Raw genomic sequence first — 21,039 nt, 5'->3', positions numbered from 1 at the left:
AATCTGTTGATGATTATTCACCCTCGTGTCATTCCAATGCCCTCAGGAGGTATTCATTTCTATGCAGAAAACCAATTAAGATATTTTATATTAAAATCGAAGAGGTCCCTCAGCAACTAAAAGTCTCGAGACTTTCAAAGTCCAGAGTAAAAATGGAAAACTTTGTCAAAACGTTCTTGTGACTTCAGTGGTTCAGCTTTAATCCTGCAGTTCCAAGAAGACTTTTGTGTGCCAAAAACAAAACAAAACTAAACTACATCTTTTGTCTTGCGTCAGGTTGTCAGGGTGCACATTTACTAAATATGCAGTATGACATATTGCCATTAGATTAAGCAGTACAACATGCAAGCATCATATTGCCACATGCTGATATACTTTATGATGCAGAAGAAATAAATGAACAAAGTTGTTTTTCACTGGGTTTTATTTTTGGCCATATGGTTGCTTTGTTGGGCTTTGAATATTTTGTGACTGTTGGTGTCTATTAATGATAAGAGAGCTCTTAGATTTAATTAAAAAAAAATCTTCATTTGTGTTTCAAAGATGAACAAAGGTCTCAGTGGATTTGAACAACATGAGGATGAGTAATTAATCAGATTTTATTTTCTAACTAGCCTTTTGAAATAGAAGCACTGCTTACCAGACATTTCATTTACAAAGAGTTTAAAATGTACAACAAAGACTTTGCCTGAAACACTGCTTTATTAGAACTAAATATGCTTTTGTTATACTTCTCTGGGCTTTCACATAAACGCCACCACAAAGTCGTAATCATGAGTCGTAAACAAAGTCACTTGAACACATCTGATGTTACTAACACAACTTGCCACATCATAAAAACAAACTCCCAGGGAAACTTCAATTCAGCATTTCATTTTTGCAGAAATGGCACCAGAGGCTCTTTTTCTTTTCCTTTTGTCTCTGCAGACCTTGCAGAGTTTGTTGACACTATTGCCACCAATGTACGGTACTGATTTGATATTGATTTCAGATTAGTGGTGTACAGTCCTGCCTGTGGACAGCCATTGTGCTGCAGAGTTTAGCTCCAACACAATTGCCTAGAAGTAAGTTCTTTAAGAGTTTCAAGACCCTGATTAGTTGGTTCAGATGTTTGTTTGCTTGTTTGTTTTTTAAAGGGTTAAGCTTTTACTTTGCAGAACAATCGCCTTTATCTGTTAAACTCCCAATCATCACAAATATTGCAAAATACCTATTGGAACCCGCATGGACCCAAGATTCTTAAAAAGATCAGTCAAGTTTGGTAAAGGAAAAATCATGGTTTGGGGTTACATTTAGAATGGGGTATACAAGACATTTGCAAAGTGGATGGCAAGATCAATCGCCTGAGGTTATCAAGACGTTTGAGCTGCCCATTACATTACAAACCAGAGAAGAGACAAATTCTTTAGCAAGATAGCACTCTTTCTCATACTTCAGCCTCTACATCAAAGTTCCTGAAAGCAAAGAAGGTCAAGCTGATTTAGGATTGGCCAGCCCAGTCACCAAATGTGAACCTTATTAGGCATACACAATATTATTTTTCAACTGCACCATGACTTTATATTCTATACTGGACATTATTTCTGTTAAGTGACAAGACTTTTATCTAAGCAAAGTCAGAGCTTACTGTCCTAATTAAATAATTAAAAGTCAAGGCATGATCATATTTTATTTTGGTAAAATAAGCGTAACCTAGATGCCTTTGCCTTTAATATTAGCCACATCTGATACCAAATAATCAACTAGAAGTCAAGTTATTATTTGTTGGTCCGTGTATCATCCGTTCATTTGATTATTCCTTTTATTACGGAAAACGAAACATCAGAAAAACGATGAATATTTCGTTTTTCTGTTTATTCTGTAGGCAGAAAAAACGGAAACTCATCTGTTATTCTGCTTATTAACTTAAAACGAAATATTAAAACAAACACAAAACCAAAACGAAATAATAAGTCAAAATATGGTCCGTGTACGGTCCGTGTACGTTTTGTTCATTTGTTTTCCATTTTCAAACGGAATAAAGGAAATGGAGAAAACGGCCGTTTTTCCGTTTTTCTTTTGCTCACGAGAAAACGAAAAAACGAGATTTTGGCTGGATTTTCGTTTTTTTTGGTTTAGGGTAGGAAAACGGATAAACGACTTTAAAATTCATTTTACACATGTAGGCAGTGCTGAAACGCCCACTTTCCTCTAATTGGTTAACCAAATCTGCGCTCGTGACGTCAACCTCAAAATAAAAGCCTTACACGCAGGCTTTTAATTATTATTATTTAATTATATATATAAACAAAGTTTACATATTCTATCATTTGAACCACACACAGTTAGCAGGCTTACATTCATTACGTATGTATAAATTAAATAAAAACGTAAATCAGCAGTATTCTTAGACATTTGTCATTAAAATAAGGTCATATTTCACTGCCAAGCTTCTTGCTGCTGTGCACCTGATGCAGAGCAAAGATAGCCATTTCCGAGCAGCACCTGGTTTACATGATTGTTTCAGAGCTATTGTAGGCCTAAATAATAGCCTACTCTGTATAAAATAATAATTTAATATTATTATTATTATTATTATTATTATTATTATTATTATTATTATTATTATTATTATTATTATTAGGCCTATTATTATTAGTATTGTTATTATTATTATTTACTTAGTTATTTAATGGTTGTAAGAACACAATGGACCCTGCATGGGGCTATAATAAATGGTACCATTTGTTTCTATTGGATTTTCTCCTATTTTAATTAAATATATGCCTTTAGCCTATTGTAAATATTTATTTGATAATTAATACTTTTTTATTGCAACGTCAAAGTAGGCCTGTCTTATTATTATTATTTTTTGTTATTATTTTGTCGTTGTTGTTGTTATTATTATTGTAGCAGGAACATAGCCACAGGTGTGGCAGAGTGTGCTGGTGCCGCCCAAAGTGGCATCTTGCACCTGAAAATAGATGCCTTCGCGCTCAAGCGCGCGCAAAAAACTTGCACAGGCAAAAGTAATGATGAATGTGTTGAAGGAAAAAAAAATCATTCTAATTATTTGTTAATAAAATAGTGCAACATTATTCTCAGTCAGTGTAGGCTGAAAAAATTAAGATCGCCAGCATTTCAAGGGTGTTTTTATTTTTAGTTCATTGCTGTGACGCGCTATATTTCACTAAGGCTGCATGAGACTGCGCATCTTGCTTATTTTCTCTATTTTACATACAGAACATATCATACAGTCCAGGTTCTACCGTTCTAGTGAGTGTGGGGCATTGCTTTACGGTGGTAAAGTGGATTATTTCTTGGCAAATTCATAATGATTCACTTTGTTTAGTAATAAATTTCATAGTTATAAAATAACTACATTTCAAGAATATGTTAACACTTTCAACTATTTAGGATTATTTATTGCATCAAAAGTAATTTCAAAGTAACATTAAATGTACGTATAAACTGCTTAATTTGTGTGTGTAAACACCTAAGATGCAAAAAGCTTATTTAGACCAGAATAGGCCTACTAAATGCAACGGTCAATGTATGTAAACTCATGACCTAAAATGTCTTAAATGACTAAATTTAAGTCTTTTTAAGTTTTTAAATAATTTAAGTTTAACATAAATGATTTAAACTTTAAACTTCAAATTAACAGAGGATGGCAAATAAATTGTTTATTAAATGGAGGTCAGGTGTCTATCTTAATTATAATTATTAAATATTATGACACTACAGTGGTGTATTGGAGAGTACGCACCTTTTAATTAATTAATTTTAAATAAGTGGTTTATCCTAAATAAAATGCAATGGGATCGGTGTGCAATGAATAGTTTGAAAACCCCTGGTTCAGACTAGACGAGCTAGCTGTCTGTGCGCTGCGCTAATAACTTGGCATTTGCTCTTTTCGGTGCTGCCAGATGCATTTATAATGCATAAAAAATAAAAAAGGTAATTCGGTAAAGCGCGCGAAGCGCACTATATGCATATGTCGAATTAAGTTCTCTTTTTCTTTAATCAAGACTTTTCCATTCGAGGAATTACAGTTATTAATAGCTTAGTCCTTATAAACGATCAGTTTATAAAATACACAATTTACGGATCAAGCCTAATGAAGAATAAGAAGAATATGCTACGCATTATGATCCTTGAATGATCAGAGCGCATTTATATAAACTATATATTTTATATAATCCATAAATATTAAAAAACATTATACATTTAAAGTAATGGAACATTATATGTTATAAAATCTAAACTATTATTTAGGCTACAGGCTGTTCACCGCGTGTGTCAAAGAAAAGACATGACACAATCTCTATAAAAACTAGTTGTTTATTTACAATATCTAAAGGGATATAAAACATCTAACATGCATCTCCATTCTCAGCGAGTTTCTGTGTTCTGCATCCTTCACAGACCGAGGTCTCATTCCGAGGTAATCTGTAAATATTCTCATTTGGTTCTGGCACATTCTTGATTAAAGGTAAAACTGACCGGCGCAATGGATGATTTGTCATCTAGGGTGACTACAGTTATAATACAGGTTGTGGAACTATTTCACTTTAATTTCATATTATTATTTTATTAAACAAACAAACCAGTTTTTGTTTTGGCTCTGCATGCAGCGTATTGGATCTTTGAAGCATTGCACTTCAAATGTTATTCCTTCTTTTTATTTTTATTGTATTTTTTATATTTTTAATTATACAACACAAAATTGGTTCTAAACAGATACATTTTCCTATAGGCTATGATGAAGTGTACATTTTTGTTCACACAGGTCCTATACAAAACTGTGTGGATGGATGATTTGTTTCTCCGTGAAAATCACTCATTTAATAAGCAAAACAGGCCAAAATGTTGTTTAGCTTGCGTCAAACTGGATGGACAATTTACAAACATATTGAATACAAAGGCTGGTTATTTTATGCAATGAGGGACGTATTACAAATTAAAGAAAATTATTTGCATATTAAAACGAAAATATATAATACAACAACAGATCCTACCTCGTAAGAAATGACTTTAGATAATGTAAATAAGCATCAAGTTTTTTTTTGAGATTGTGTGTCTAATTCAGTAGTGTAGTGCGTTCGCGTGGGTTTCCTCCTGGTGCTCCGGTTTTCCTCACAGTCCAAAGACATGCGGTACAGGTGAATTGGGTAGGCTAAATTGTTCATACTGTATAAGTGTGTGTGTATGTGTGGAGGTTTCCCAGAGATGGGTTGTGGCTGGAAGGGCATCCGCTGCATAAAAACTTGCTAAATAAGTTGGCGGTTCATTCCGCTGTGGCGACCCCAGATTAATAAAGGGACCAAGCCGACAAGAAAATGAATGAATAATGTGCAATACTAATTTAAAATACGTATCACTAACCTTATATGTAAAATAGCAGGGCCCGCTGTAGCACTTTCTCAAGAAGAACAAATGTCAAATTATTAGCGCAATGCACATGTAACTAGCTCATCTGTTTGTCGGAACTACTAGACACAATTTTTTTATCAACTATAATGTGTTTAATTGGTTAATTTGAAATTTATTTAATTATTCCAGCAATAATTGTTGAGTGAAAGAATGCGCTAGAAATATGCATTGCGGCTCCCTTTATTGTACAGGCTTATTGCACTTAAACTTTTTTAGGTTCGGCTCTCGAATTAGTAAGGTTATGAGTAAATGTTATTTAAAATATTTAAAGCCTGCCATCTAGCCTACAATAACAGCAAATTTAATAATAAAAAAAATAATAAGACAGGCCTACTTTGGCGTTGCAATAAAATAGTATTAATTATCAAATAAATAATTACAATATATAATTAAAATAGGAAGAAATAAATGAAAACAAATGGTACCCTTTGTTTTTATAGCAGGGCCCAAAGTGTTCTTATTCTGGTTCTGGTAACAACTATTAAAAAGAAAAAAAAACACACCAAACAATAAAAACACTAGTTACTGATAATAATAATAATAATAATAATAATAATAATAATAATAATTATTATTATTATTATTATTATTATTATTATTATTATTATTATTATTATTATTATTATAAAGCCCTTGCTCTGAAACAATCATGCAAACCAGGTGCTGCTCGGAAATGGCTATCTTTGCTCTTCATCAGGTGCACAGCAGCAAGAAGTTTGGCAGTGAACTATGACCTTATTTTAATGACAAATGTCTAAAAATACTGCTGATTTACGTTTTTATTTAATTTATACATACGCAATGAATGTAAGCCTGCTAACTGTGTGTGGTTCAAATGATAGAATATGTAAACTTTGTTTATATATATAATTAAATAATAATAATTAAAAGCCTGCGTGTAAGGCTTTTATTTTGAGGTTGACGTCACGAGCGCAGATTTGGTTAACCAATTAGAGGAAAGTGGGCGTTTCAGCACCGCCTACATGTGTAAAATGAATTTTAAAGTCGTTTATCCGTTTTCCTACCCTAAACCAAAAAAAACCGAAAATCCAGCCAAAATCTCGTTTTTTCGTTTTCTCGTGAGCAAAAGAAAAACGGAAAAACGGCCGTTTTCTCCATTTCCTTTATTCCGTTTGAAAATGGAAAACAAATGAACAAAACGTACACGGACCGTACACGGACCATTTTTTGACTCATTATTTCGTTTTGGTTTTGTGTTTGTTTTAATATTTCGTTTTAAGTTAATAAGCAGAATAACAGATGAGTTTCCGTTTTTTCTGCCTACAGAATAAACAGAAAAACGAAATATTCATCGTTTTTCTGATGTTTCGTTTTCCGTAATAAAAGGAATAATCAAATGAACGGATGATACACGGACCTTTGTTGTTCCTTAAACTTGGATAGACGACAAGACTTTGGTCAGTTTACTCACTCTCAATTGGTATCAAAGTTTTATAGATGTGTTATTCCGTTAAACACAAAATAAGATATTTTGAAGAACTTTTAAGCATTTACTTGCTTAGAAAAACTATTTCAATGGGTTTCTTCAAAATATCTTCCTTTGTGTTCAACAGAAAATAGAATCTTAAACTTGTTTGAAACAAGTAAAGGGAAGTAAGTGACAATTTTTCATTTTCGGTAACTATCCTTTATTACTCCTTAGAACCAAATGGATGCTAAGTATATAATCATTCTTTCTCTCACACCATCTCCCGCCTTTGATAGAGTTTTGCTAAATTCAGCATTATTAAATTGCATTTTCCACTGTAAGCGATGCTGCAGTATTCAGCAAGAAGAATTTTCTAGAACAGATTTTGCATGCATGTGATGCCAAACAGTGCTTTCTATATAGGAAGCTCACTAGGCATTGGAACAAAACCAGAGTCAATATCTGGAAGGTCTCTGCAGTTGGGCGCCACTTTCCCTATTTTATGAGGAGCTGTGAGCACTGGTCCCTGAAAAACCAAGAACTAGCAAAAGAGAGCATGACGCAGTGCAAGACAAATAAACTGCTCCTGTCAAACATGAGCAGAACCTGACCCCTGTATACTAGGCTATAAACAGATTACAGGGACTGTAATTAAGTGTAGGTCTGTAGAGAGTGTAGAAAAAATCAGAAATGTACAAAGAGAACAAAATTTGCCAGGGACATAAATAAGTTTGGCCTTGAAAAAAACTAATTTTGGCAACACATATAGTTGAAGTCAGAATTATTAGCCCTGTTGATTTATTAGCCCCCCCGTTTATTTTTTTCCCTAATTTTTGTTAAGGGAGAAAATATTTTTAAACATTCTAAACATAGTAGTTTTAATAACTCATTTCTAAAAACTGATTTATTTTATCTGTGCTATGATGCATTAAATAATATTTTACTAGATATTTTTCAAGACACTTCTATATACTGTAGCTTAAAGTGACATTTAAAGGCTTAACTAGGTTAATTAGGGTAACTATGCAGGTTATGATAAATTGGCAAGTTATTGTATAACGATGGTTAGTTCTGTAGACAATCGGGGAAAAAATATAGCTAAGGGGCTAATAATTTTGTCCTTAAAATGGCTTTAAAAAAATTTAAAACTGGTTTTATTCTAGCCGAAATAAAACAAATAAGACTTTCTCCAGAAGAAAAAAAATATTATCAGACATACTGTGAACATTTCCTAGCTCTGTTAAACATCATTTGAAAAATATTTTAAAAAGAAAAAAATATTCAAAGAGGGTTAATAATTGTGACTTCAACTATATATATATATATATATATATATATATATATATATATATATATATATATATATATATATATATATGAATATATATATTCATTCATTTTCTTTTTTGGCTTAGTCCTTTTATTAATCTGGGGTTGCCACAGTGGAATGAACCACCAATTTATCCAGCACATGTTTTATACAGCGCCCTTCCAGCCGCAACCCATCTCTGGGAAAGATCCATACACACTCATTCTCACACATACACTCCGGACAATTTAACCTATCCAATTCACCTGTACTGCATGTCTTTAGAGTGTGGGAGAAACCAGAGCACTAGGAGGAAACCCAGGCAAACTCCACACAGAAATGCCAACTGACCCAGCCGAGGCTCGAACCAGCAACCTTTTTTTGCTGTGAGTTGATAGCACTACCTACTGCGCCACTGCTTTGCATATATATATATATTTGATTTGAGTTTTTCTAAAAAAAAATAGAGTTAAGGTCTAAGCAAATGCAAATGTGGGCCTAGGATAGTTTACCAAAGTGTAAAAATGCCACATTCATTTACGAACCTACTTCCCAACCGTTAGACATTGAATTACATTACGCTTTTTACTTTAAAGGTTCTACAGAACAGAGAACAGAACTCTGGAACCACTTGAGGGTGAGTAAACTTATCACACTTTGGTAAACTAAAGTTCATGATATTTTTGCTTTTATCATATGTTGGGTGTTGAGAAGCTAAAAAGTAGGTTTGAGGATAGTTCATCCAAATGTATATTCCTGTCATTAGGAAATAAACATGAAAATGACCCCTATCATGATTCATATGGCACCAAAAATACCTGGAAAATAGAGCTGTCCTCCATCGTAACCTGCGACATCAACAAAAACAACTGTGTGTCAGGCTCAGACTATACAATTTTAGCACGAACCGTTTGACTTTGGGTCTTGTGGTGATTCATAAACATCTCAAGATGCTATGATTCAAGAATTTATTGCTCAAATCAATCAATCACTTTATCTCATAAAGTTTGTCATACACTGCAAAATATAAGCAAAATAATCTGCCAATGGGGTGACAATCTTACTTTTCCTTTAAACATTTTTTTTTTTACTTACCCCATTGACAGATTATTTTGCTTGTTTGAAGGAAAAAATCACAAAATTTTGGAATATTGTTTCTTAAAACACGTATTTCTTGTCTAAAAAATTCTTCTTGATTTAAGAATCTTTAGATATTCAGACAAGAAACAAGTAAGAAAATCATTTTTTTGCAGTGTATATAGGACAACAAACTGATTCTGCATTTGGTATGCTTCGCAATGTCCCAACAGAAAGATTAAACATGTTTCATTTGGAAAATGATGCTCTATGATGCGTTTCATCACATCTGCAATGTTGACCAAGAATAGCACAGAAGCCTCTTCATAGATAACTTGCTAGGTCTAATTTTGCAAAACAAACATTTTTTATAAATAAGAAACAACTTAATCACACCGGGTCGTTGAAAATAGATACTTCAGTCTACATTTTTGTGAAACAACAAAAAATGTACATCATTATATATTTGACAGCACTTTCGAAATTAGGGTAAAGGAATGGTTAAATGAAACTGCTCTTCAAATAGCAAAAAAAAAAAAAAAAACAACTTATTAGTGTCTAGCATTTGAAATTGAATACATTTGCATCATCTATTTTTCTCCATATGGACTTTTCTGGCATGATCAATTTGCTCATTAAATCAAGTTTTAAGAAGTTGATGATTGATTATAAAGCTTGTTTAGCATGCTGTCCCAGGAGAGAGCCCTGAGCTCACAAGATCCTCGAGCCCTGGGCAAGAGAAGAGTTTGAGCTAGATCTCGACAACTCCCCTGCTGTAATGAACAGATAGTGACTGCTCTAAAGAGATAACTACTCAATAGGAGCATCTCTATGGTGCAGATTTGGATTAGTCAATTAACTTAAGTTGCATGTTTTTGGACGGTAAGAGGAAACCCTGGGAAAAACCCACATAAACACAGGGAAAATGTGTAAACTCCACACAGAAACATCGGCTGGCTTGAAAAGGACTAGAATCAGTGACGATCTTGCTGTGAGGCAACAGGGCTAACCACTGGACCACCATGTCACCCATCTAGGAAAGGAGGCGGAATAGGGGTGGATCGGGGGATTCTTGGGAAAAAAATGGCTGTTATAGGAGACTTAGGGTATTTATAGTGGCTTAGGAATTGTCTGATTGGTTAATCATAAATTGGATAATGCGGGACCAGCTGCAAGCAATCATAAGCATGTGATCCTCTCGAAATTAGTTTATAAATAAACTTCACTTAAAGCAGTGGTTCTCAAAGTGGGGGTCGAGACCCCCCGAGGGGTCGCAGGACAATGAAGGCGGGACGCCTGGTGGTTTCCAAAAATCTATTTATTTTTATTAAACCAAAAGAATGACCATATTTTATCCATAACCAACTGAAGAGAAAAAATGGTTACTATATACTATTATATAGTTACTATAGTAGCTTATAGTTACTAGTTCTATTAAATTGCTACTTCTCAGGTAATTACATTATGTTAAAGACACAGCAATAGCATCAGATGCAGCAGATTGATTTTATAACACCAGGTTAAACTTTCTGGCTCATTTACAGCACTGACATACATACAAAAATAAAACAAAGAATAGACTTTGGTCGATTGGTATGTGTGCGCCATTGCATGCAAGGTTTATGTAATTATAACCACCTCCGAGGATATTGGGGGTCGCAAGTAACTGGCATTGTCATTTTGGGGGTCGCGGGCTGAAAAGTTTGGGAGCCCCTGACTCAAAGTACATGGTTCCAGTGCATTTTTCTTTTACTTTTGCTTTTAAAAACACAATTGATTGGGTTATGGAAGGATTTGGGTGAGTGGTTCACTGGTGATTTGTACCACAATCCCTTCCTTCTCACAGACATGTACAATAAGGATGTGTATCTCAAACATACAACAAGGCATACTCTAAGTAACTATTACAGAAAGTCCGGTCATGATATCTGTTTTTTTTCATACAATATATTGCACTAAAATATTTAGCAATAAATGATTTTATTGTCATTTTAAGATCATTTTATGTCACTCATTATATAATTCCAGAATGAGAATATAATTGTTACAATCGAGGTTGGGGGAAAAAGGAGCGATGACTCAAATGCAAAGAAAACGGGTATTTATTAATGGTAAGAATAAAATAAACAACAAAATAAACTACTACGAGGGGGAAAACATTGATGAAATAAACAAATAAACACACAAACAAGACTGGGCAGGCTGGCAGGGATCCGGACGGTAACACACAAGACTGGAACAGAACAACGCAACATATGATGATGAACTGGCACAGGACAGCAGACATAAGGAGAATATAAGGAGAAGTAAATTAACACAAACAGATGAACACAATTAACTAATAATGGGTTAACAAGGAGGGTTGGACTACACAATAGAAGGGAGAGCACATGACAGAAAGAGACAACACAAGCCATGCGCTCACATAAAACGAGACTAGAACACGCAGCCAATGAGAGAACTCATTAACCGCGTGTTCATGACAACACAAGCACGCGGTGCATGTAAACATACACCACGTGCTAAACACAACACCAACAGAAGACTGAACGCGAGACACGAGAACACGATGAATGAAAACACTCACCGTGCACTCACACACGCAGCGTGCATGTCTCATCCCAGCGCCGACCAGAACCGAAACCAACTAGACTGAGATGCTTGCAATGAAACACTACGCTGCAGACAGACGAACGTGAACACCCGCAATTGCAAACACACATAGACCTCACAAGTCTGCATCAACCGGGAACGTGCACAGTCTAAGCACCTTCACAATTGGCGCTCATACAGAGACACCTACAATGACAGAAACAGTACAAGACAGAACTAGTGTCCAGACTCTGCCATCAAAACAAGAATTTACAAGACCAGCGTGGCAGAACCCTGACAATAATATCATCACAATGCAAGTCCACTTCTCCAAAGAACAGATAATACTTCATTCTTAAGAATATTTCTTTTATTTATAGTCATTTTAACAACTTAATAATTAGGCTTTGAAATCAGAATGTAAAAATGCATATCCTGGGCTAAAATGTTGCTACAATTGGTTATGAATTGGCAATATATATTGCATTACTAAAAAATATTGAAGTCAAATTCATGTATTGTGCGATAAGTCGATACAGGCAGTGATAGGCCTAATTACAGTTTTGCAAATGTACACAGCGTCCTCTAATGGAATTGCCAATTTAAATGTGCAATGAAATGTGCAATGAAATCAACCCCGTAGCAACGTCTTTTATGTTACACAAATAACACAGCTTGTGCCAAAAGCAAGGTTGTACAGTGTATAATTTTCATGAACAGTTCTTAAAAAATTGTTTATTGTAAAGAATATTTTAATTATCGAAATTTCTTTTTTTTTCAATGAAGATGCCTTGATGTTAAAGTGAAAATATTTTTTAAAAATGAAAATAAATGTTTCAAAAGTTAAAGTATGCAGAAAAAGATCATTTTGCTTTTCTCAAGCATGTCTAATGAAAATATATATTCTAAAAAAGCAATCTAAAGACTAGGGATGTAACGGTATTGTAAATACCGTCATACCGCAATATTAATTTTTTTCGATATTACCGTAGTCGCATGACTCGGTAAAACTATAGGTCTTTTGAGAAAATTTGCTCAGGCGAATGAAGCGAACGGGAGGTAGCGGAAACTACAATTCCCATCAGCCCTTGCGGTCTGTTGTCGCTACAGATACAGTAATGCGGAAATGGAGTGTGCTGCTAGAAGCGGGCATCAAAAAGAGCTGGAAATGATCGAACCTGAAGCGGGTGTTGTCGTCGCATGCGTACTGAATAGCGGTGTTGTCGCGCGCGTTCTGATCAGCTGTGTTGTCACGCGCGTACTGAATAGCGGTGTTGTTGCGCGCGTTCTGATCAGCTGTGTTGTCGTGCGCCTACTGAAGGGCGGGACGGAGGGTGTGACACAGCACACTGTTCAGATTGATACAGACATGAGACCTCTATCTATCTCATGGCTTGTCCTCTCAAGTGGGGGAAAGACAATGCACAACGTTACCCACTGCTGTCAACCTGGGCCAAGTCATATCTCTCTGTCCCAGAAACCTCAGTCCCAAATGAGAGGGTTTTTTTCTGTTGCAGGGGACATTGTAAATGCCCAGAGATACCAGCTTTTACCAGATTATATTTATATGATAATTTTCCTTAAAATCCATCTCTATCTAAGTGAGTGAGTGATTAAATGTTGAATGTGATGAGTTTTTAACAATACTAAATTGAAACTTTATTTTTTTACATGGTTTAATAATTTTTTGTTATTAAAATTGAAGTTCCTGTTTCAAAGCTTACAGATAGATGGCTAATTTGTATGTCATTGACACTTTTGGCACTTTTTTGGAGTATTTTCATAAGTTTTGTTTTTTCCTGTAAATGATTCAATAAATACCGTACCGTGACATTCATACCGAGGTATTACCGTACCGTGAAATTCTGATACCGTTACATCCCTACTAAAGACATTTAACCTTTTTTTCACCACTTTAATTTGTAGATCATTTTTTTTCTTTTACCTATTGATTGTTGTGATAGGCCTAAATATTAATTCATTCATTTTCTAAGTCCCTTTATTAATCCAGGGTCGCCACAGCGGAATAAATCGCCAACTTATCCAGAACATGTTTGATGCAGCGGATGCCCTTCCAGCCGCAACCCATCTCTGGGAAACATCCATACAATCTCAATCTACGCAGATTGAGGCATGTATTTCCAAAGAACCTGAGCTGCTATTTCGAAACAGCAAACAGCGATTGGTCAGAAATCAACATGACTTTAAAGTCCACATGACAAGAATTAAAGAATCAAAACTCAATCATCTAACACAGTGACAACAGTTACAGTTACATAAGTATTGGTCAGTCTGAATCCTGAAAAAGAAACTTAAAAAACACAAACATGTTAACAGGTACAGCCTGGTGACTACATTTGATTTGAATGACTGCAAGTCGAAGAGGAATAAAATGGTGCTATCCACTTGTTAAGTGTGACGTCACGCGAAGCCGCTTCCGGTTCTAAGGGCTCTATTCAGCTGTATGGGGAGACTCATGAAATGGTAATAATAAACGTTTACAAAGCGATTTAATACTTTCGAAAATCACGATCGCAATATATATATGTCCATGCCTAATATCTGATGGCCAGAAAATAATTCATTTTTTTAATAAATTGTTACAAATTTTGGTATTTGTGATGCAGCAAGCCCAGAGATTGTTTTGCACACTATGACTTTATATAAAATAACCTTTATTGTGTGATATGAATTAAAAGTGATCATTAACAAATAGTTTCTCAACTCAAATGAGTGGCGGCTTGGACCCGGAAACAGTATTACATACGTCACCAACACGTCATCACTTAACAAGCAGATAAAAAGCCTAACCCATACAACAGGCAAAATGTGTTTTAGAAATGTCATAAATTTACAATTTACATTTTGATCAAAGCAAACTAACAAAAAAGCCCGATATTCCATGACTTGGACAAAATAATCTATAAAAAATGGAATTGAACTGGAACTGGTTTTTCATGATAATCCAGAATTTGACCAAGCTTGACCAAAAAACATAACTAGGGTTTAAGAAATTGAACCTCAATCTCTGGGTTTCCTCTTTAAAAATGAGGCCATTCCAGCAAATGAGAGTTATTAGAAACCAGTTATCTGAAACCAGAATGGATTTGCTTCAACAAAGCAAAAACAGATAGATTTCAGGCATCACGGGCACTATTCATCAAATACATTAATTCTACACCAACTGGCTTGCTGTTATAAATCTTCTATGACAGTCTGCTCTGATGTTTTTACATTTATTTTTGTCGGCCGCTCCATTTAGCTCTGTCCAACCGCTGTGCCCTGGTCTATTGCATGAGGGAAGCTCACATGTCAGACAGATCTATGAAGCTATATTGTTACACTAGATCTGAGATCCCACAAGGGAGGCTGCCTAAGGTCTACTACAGATGAGCAACAGTTTTACCTTGATGAGCTCTTCCAGCTCATCGGGGGTCACGCAGGGATGCTTCAGGAGGAAGGCAGCTTTCTTCAAAGTGATAGAGTCTTTTTGGTAGCGCTCAAAGTGTTGCTCCAGAGCTCTGAAGACCAGACCGCCGGCAACCAGGTAGGCTACCACCACCACAAACACGGCAAGCACGGTCTTCCACTTCATGACTGTGAGAAGGGCTGAACCGTCCGCCACCGCTTCCATGCTGGCCACCATACTAGCTGGTCGGGAGACAGAAAGCCGAGGTAATGAGCAGCCCATGGGGTTCTGCATGGTGGCCACGCTGGCCTGCACCAAGCTGGACTGCAGCATCCCTGGCTGGACCTTCTTTGGTGGCACCAGGTTGGTCTGCACTGGCACTGTTGGAAAAAGATACAATTCAATTCATGTTTATTTATATAGCGCTTTTACAATGTAGATTGTGTGAAATCTACATTGATTGTTTGAAATCTACATTGATTATGTGAAATCTACATTGATTGTGTGAAATCTACATTGATTGTTTGAAATCTACATTGATTGTGTGAAATCTACATTGATTATGTGAAATCTACATTGATTGTGTGAAATCTACATTGATTGTGTGAAATCTACATTGATTGTGTGAAATCTACATTGATTGTTTGAAATCTACATTGATTGTGTGAAATCTACATTGATTATGTGAAATCTACATTGATTGTGTGAAATCTACATTGATTGTGTGAAATCTACATTGATTGTGTGAAATCTACATTGATTATGTAAAATCTACATTGATTATGTGAAATCTACATTGATTGTGTGAAATCTACATTGATTGTTTGAAATCTACATTGATTGTGTGAAATCTACATTGATTGTGTGAAATCTAAATTGATTGTGTGAAATCTACATTGATTGTGTGAAATCTACATTGATTATTGTGTGAAATCTACATTGATTGTTTGAAATCTACATTGATTATGTGAAATCTACATTGATTGTGTGAAATCTACATTGATTGTTTGAAATCTACATTGATTGTGTGAAATCTACATTGATTGTTTGAAATCTACATTGATTGTGTGAAATCTACATTGATTGTGTGAAATCTACATTGATTGTGTGAAATCTACATTGATTATGTAAAATCTACATTGATTGTGTGAAATCTACATTGATTGTGTGAAATCTACATTGATTGTGTGAAATCTACATTGATTGTGTGAAATCTACATTGATTATGTGAAATCTACATTGATTGTGTGAAATCTACATTGATAATTTGAAATCTATATTGATTGTGTGAAGTCTACATTGATTATGTGAAATCTACATTGATTGTGTGAAATCTACATTGATTGTTTGAAATCTACATTGATTGTGTGAAATCTACATTGATTGTGTGAAATCTACATTGATTGTGTGAAATCTACATTGATTATGTAAAATCTACATTGATTATGTGAAATCTACATTGATTGTGTGAAATCTACATTGATAATGTGAAATCTACATTGATTGTGTGAAATCTACATTGATAATGTGAAATCTATATTGATTGTGTGAAATCTACATTGATTGTGTGAAATCTACATTGATAATGTGAAATCTACATTGATAATGTGAAATCTACATTGATTGTGTGAAATTTACATTGATAATGTGAAATCTACATTGATTGTGTGAAATCTACATTGATTGTGTGAAATCTACATTGATAATGTAAAATCTATATTGATTGTGTGAAATCTACATTGATTACTGTGTGAAATCTATATTGATTGTGTGAAATCTACATTAATTATGTGAAATTTACATTGATTATGTGAAATCTACATTGAATATGTGAAATCTACATTGAGTGTGTGAAATCTACATTGAGTGTGTGAAATCTAGTGAAGTTTATTCATAAACTAATTTCGAGAGGATCACTTGCTTATGATTTATCGCGGCCGGTCTCGCATTTGCTAATCACTATCTTCCAATCATATGAGCCCTAAGCTACTATAAATAGCCACAGTTTTCAGTTCACTTTATCTTCGTTTGGAAGAAACCCCCCTCCTCCCCTATTCTCCTCCTTTACCTCTGATTGGGCGGCACGGCGGCCCAGTGGTTAGCACTGTGAGCTCCACAGCAAGAACATTGCCAGCCCTGGTTCCACAGGATCGGTGGGTGTTTCTGTGTGGGTTTTCCCCGGGTTCTCCGGTTTCCTCCCACCATCCAAAGACATTCAACATACATAACAATCAAGCTTTGTCTAATCCCTTGTGTTCCCTTAGCTACCGCAGCAGAGGAGTTTTGAGATCCACCGAGCTCAGGCTCCCCTCTTGCTCTGCCAACGGGAGGAATCCCCGGGCTCGAGGAGCCCTTGAGCTCGGGGCTCTCTCCCGGGACAGCATGCCAAACAAGCTTTTATAAATCATCAGCTAAGTGTGAACTCTTGAACATTGATTGTGTGAAATCTACATTAATTGTGTGAAATCTAAATTGATTGTGTGAAATCTACATTGATTGTGTGAAATCTACATTGATTGTGTGAACTCTACATTGATTGTATCAAATCTACATTAATGTGCCGTTATGTCATATGTAATTTACAGAACTGGACATCAGGTCAAGTGTTGGTTATTGTCTAATTCTAAACTAAAATCTAAACAAAACAAAAAAAAAGAAGTTTAATGTAGTTTACACTCTTAAAATGAAGGGTTCCCATGGAGTTTTCTTTGCAGTGATGATTATTTTGGCTCTTACAGTGTGGACAGGGCTTTACAATAACATCCAAATGATAGTAGATTTTAGAGACTTAGATTTAGAGACAGCCACTCCCATTAGCCACTTTGGCTGGCTGAAACTCATTTTTAAATTGCCAGTGCTGGCTCGTCACTACAGATTAGACTGTTAGTTTATGACCGTTCGTCTTAGAATCGAGAAGCAGCACAACTGACAAAAAAGCTTTTCGTGCGAGCAAAAGAAAGCAGGTGAATAACAAATGAGAGGATCATGCGCACGGTGAGAAAGGGTTTCCTCACTCACTGACGAGGGCTTTAGTGTCACGCGCACAGATGATATGATGCGCGCGAGTGTTTAAAAGCTTTGCCTGGAAACGAAACTAGTGTGATGCTCGTGCACCCAGAGTCCTTCAAGGGCTCGAGATTCTTTGTAAGCAGCAGCAGTTGTTGTCGCTTTAGCTTTAACCATTTTTCGAACAGATTAATTGGCCTAACATTAACCGTGATCGCAGCATCATCCTTTCAAAATCGCTCACAGAATGTTTTTTGACCCCATTCTTTGCTTGCTGTTATTCCTTTTTAAGTTTAATAATCATTCTTTACAATAATATTGCTTAATAATGTTGTTGTATGCATAGTTAACTGGTGATCTGGGATCTTGAACCAGAACAAACCACTGTGCATAGTTTTATATGCGTGAGAATATCATTTTTAAATGTCAGCTGTTTTGTTGAATAAAAAGTGTATGTATACAGCAGTATTTTGCTTGTTTTTACACATTATTTAAAAATTGTGGCAAGGAAATAATTAGCTTGGTAAGGCCAAAATAGCATAACCCATTTGCTCATGCTCATTGAGTAAGCTCATAAACAAAAAAACAGTTAAATGAACGAGGAGACTAGTGGAAAAAACACTCAATCTAAATGAAGTAATTTTAGCATGCCGCAACCCATGCCAAAGACAAATTTATGCATATAAATATATTTTTCCAACAACAAATTTGTGGCTAGTTAAAATGGCGAGTGGCTAGTAACGGTGGAAAACTACTAGCCACAGTAACTGGTGATCAAAAAAGTTAATATCAAGTCCTGAGTGTGGACATGAACCAAAAAAAAAACCCGTAATAAAATGCTGGGTTCCACACAATCCCTTCATGTCATCTGCAAATCGAAGTTAACTTCATGTTTCTTTATAGTTTTAAGTTGATTGAACATAAAACAATAAAGTTGTCCCTAAATAAATTGAGAGTTGTGTAGTGAAATTTTGTTGGAGTTTATAATAACTTGCTGTCTCTTAAGTCATGATTAGAATTTGATTTACAGAAAATAAGAACATACAGTTGAAGTCAGAATTATCCGCCCCCTTTGATTTTTTCTTTTTAAAGAAATTTTCAAATGATGTTTAACAGAGCAAGGAAATTTTCACACTATGTCTGATAATATTTTTTTCTTATGGAGAAAGTCTTATTTGTTTCATTCTGGCTAAAATAAAAGCAGTAAAAAAAAATAAATAAAACATTTTAAGGTCAAAATTATTAGCCCCTTTAAGCTATATATTTTTTCGATAGTCTACAGAACAAGCCATCGATATACAATAATTTGCCTAATTACCCTAACCTGCATAGTTAATCTAATTAACCTAGTTAAGCCTTTAAATGTCTCTTTAAGCTGTATAGAAGTGTCTTGAAAAAACTCTTGAAAAATTTCTAGTCAAATATTATTTACTGTCATCAAGACAAAGATAAAATAAATCAGTTATCAGAAAGAAGTTATTAAAAACTATTATGTTTAGAAATGTGTAAAAAAAATTTCTGTCCGTTAAACAGAAATTGGAAAAAAAAAATAAACGACGGGGCAATAATACAGGGGAGGTAATAATTATGACTTCAACTGTAAATAAACCTCAAAGTACAACATAAAAGCAAATTTATTGCAGCCATAGCTTCGTAAACCTTTCATCTGTTTTATAATTCAACATTGCAATATAAACATCTCTCATTTGCTTTGCTTGTATATATAAAGGTGTGTGTGGAAGAGATTATTGGTCAGGGTTAACAAAAGTGACTTAACAACATAGGGAACCAAATAATTGAAATAAAGAATATGTTACTCTCACAGTCGCATGCAATCCGTCCCATATGGTAGACTGGTTGTTGTACACTACTATATAAGATACATATGATCAATTCCTGTATCTTGCATTATAACCATACCATACATTACACAGCTAGTGTCAAAAGCAAGGTTGTACAGTGTATAATTTTTGTGAACAGTTCTTTAAAAAAATGTTTAATGTAAAGAATATTTTAATAATCGAAATTTCTTTTTTTTTTCAATGAAGATGCCTTAATGTTAAAGCAAAAAGATTTAAAAACTGTTAGTTAGAAGTAAAAGTTAGAGTATGCAGAAAAAGATCAGTTTGCTTTTCTCAAACATAATGAAAAGATTTATTCTAAAAAAGCAATCTAACGACATTTCAAGGTATTATAAATGCAAATAGAGACTCTTTATTTGTAGATAATATTTTCTTTTACCTTTTGTAGATTTGGTCATTGTTCCTGAGGATGAAAGCAGGACGCACAGCCTCTTCATGATGGAATCTACAGTAATTTGGTTGGCTTACAACAACTGACAGATGAGTTTGCGACAATACCGTAAAGTTTGGACTCACAGCCCAGAAGCCAAAAAGAACAGATAGACTATGCATTCCCTGCTTTTTTTTAATTAAACCTGATAAATCTTTGAGTCTTGAAATTCCAAATTCACGATTATTTTGTATTTATTTTTCTGCATTTCATGTTTCCCTGCTGTCCACTATCATGTAATAACAGGCATGTTTCTGTTGCAAACCAGTGATTTACCAAGTCATTTATCTACACCATAAAAGTTGACACTTCAAGGACTAAATAATAAAATGATTAAATAAATAATTAATTAAATAAATAAATCCCACAAGCAATTATTCTGACTTAAAGTTACATTAAAATATGTTTGTTTGTTTTTTTCCACATTGATGCCTCTTGTACATTGTCTTATCTTTTAGGTGAAGCCTGTCATTTCTGGTAAAAAAAACAAACAAACTTGCTAGTATAATA

The 21,039-nt window shown here is 34.7% G+C and overlaps 1 protein-coding gene across 1 annotated transcript in view; it reads right to left on the bottom strand.

The window, feature by feature from the left end:
* Positions 1-21,039, bottom strand: part of kcnk10a (potassium channel, subfamily K, member 10a) — a 54,716-nt gene that overhangs the window by 32,070 nt on the left and 1,607 nt on the right. The window contains exon 2 of the mRNA NM_001318375.2: positions 15,229-15,611. Coding sequence (NP_001305304.1) covers positions 15,229-15,611 — 383 coding nt within the window. The remainder of the gene's footprint in view (positions 1-15,228; positions 15,612-21,039) is intronic.

The sequence above is a fragment of the Danio rerio genome, chromosome 20 (assembly GCF_049306965.1).
Source record: "Danio rerio strain Tuebingen ecotype United States chromosome 20, GRCz12tu, whole genome shotgun sequence".
In the NCBI taxonomy this organism is placed as follows: domain Eukaryota; kingdom Metazoa; phylum Chordata; class Actinopteri; order Cypriniformes; family Danionidae; genus Danio; species Danio rerio.
This window is presented reverse-complemented; position numbering and strand designations above follow the sequence as displayed.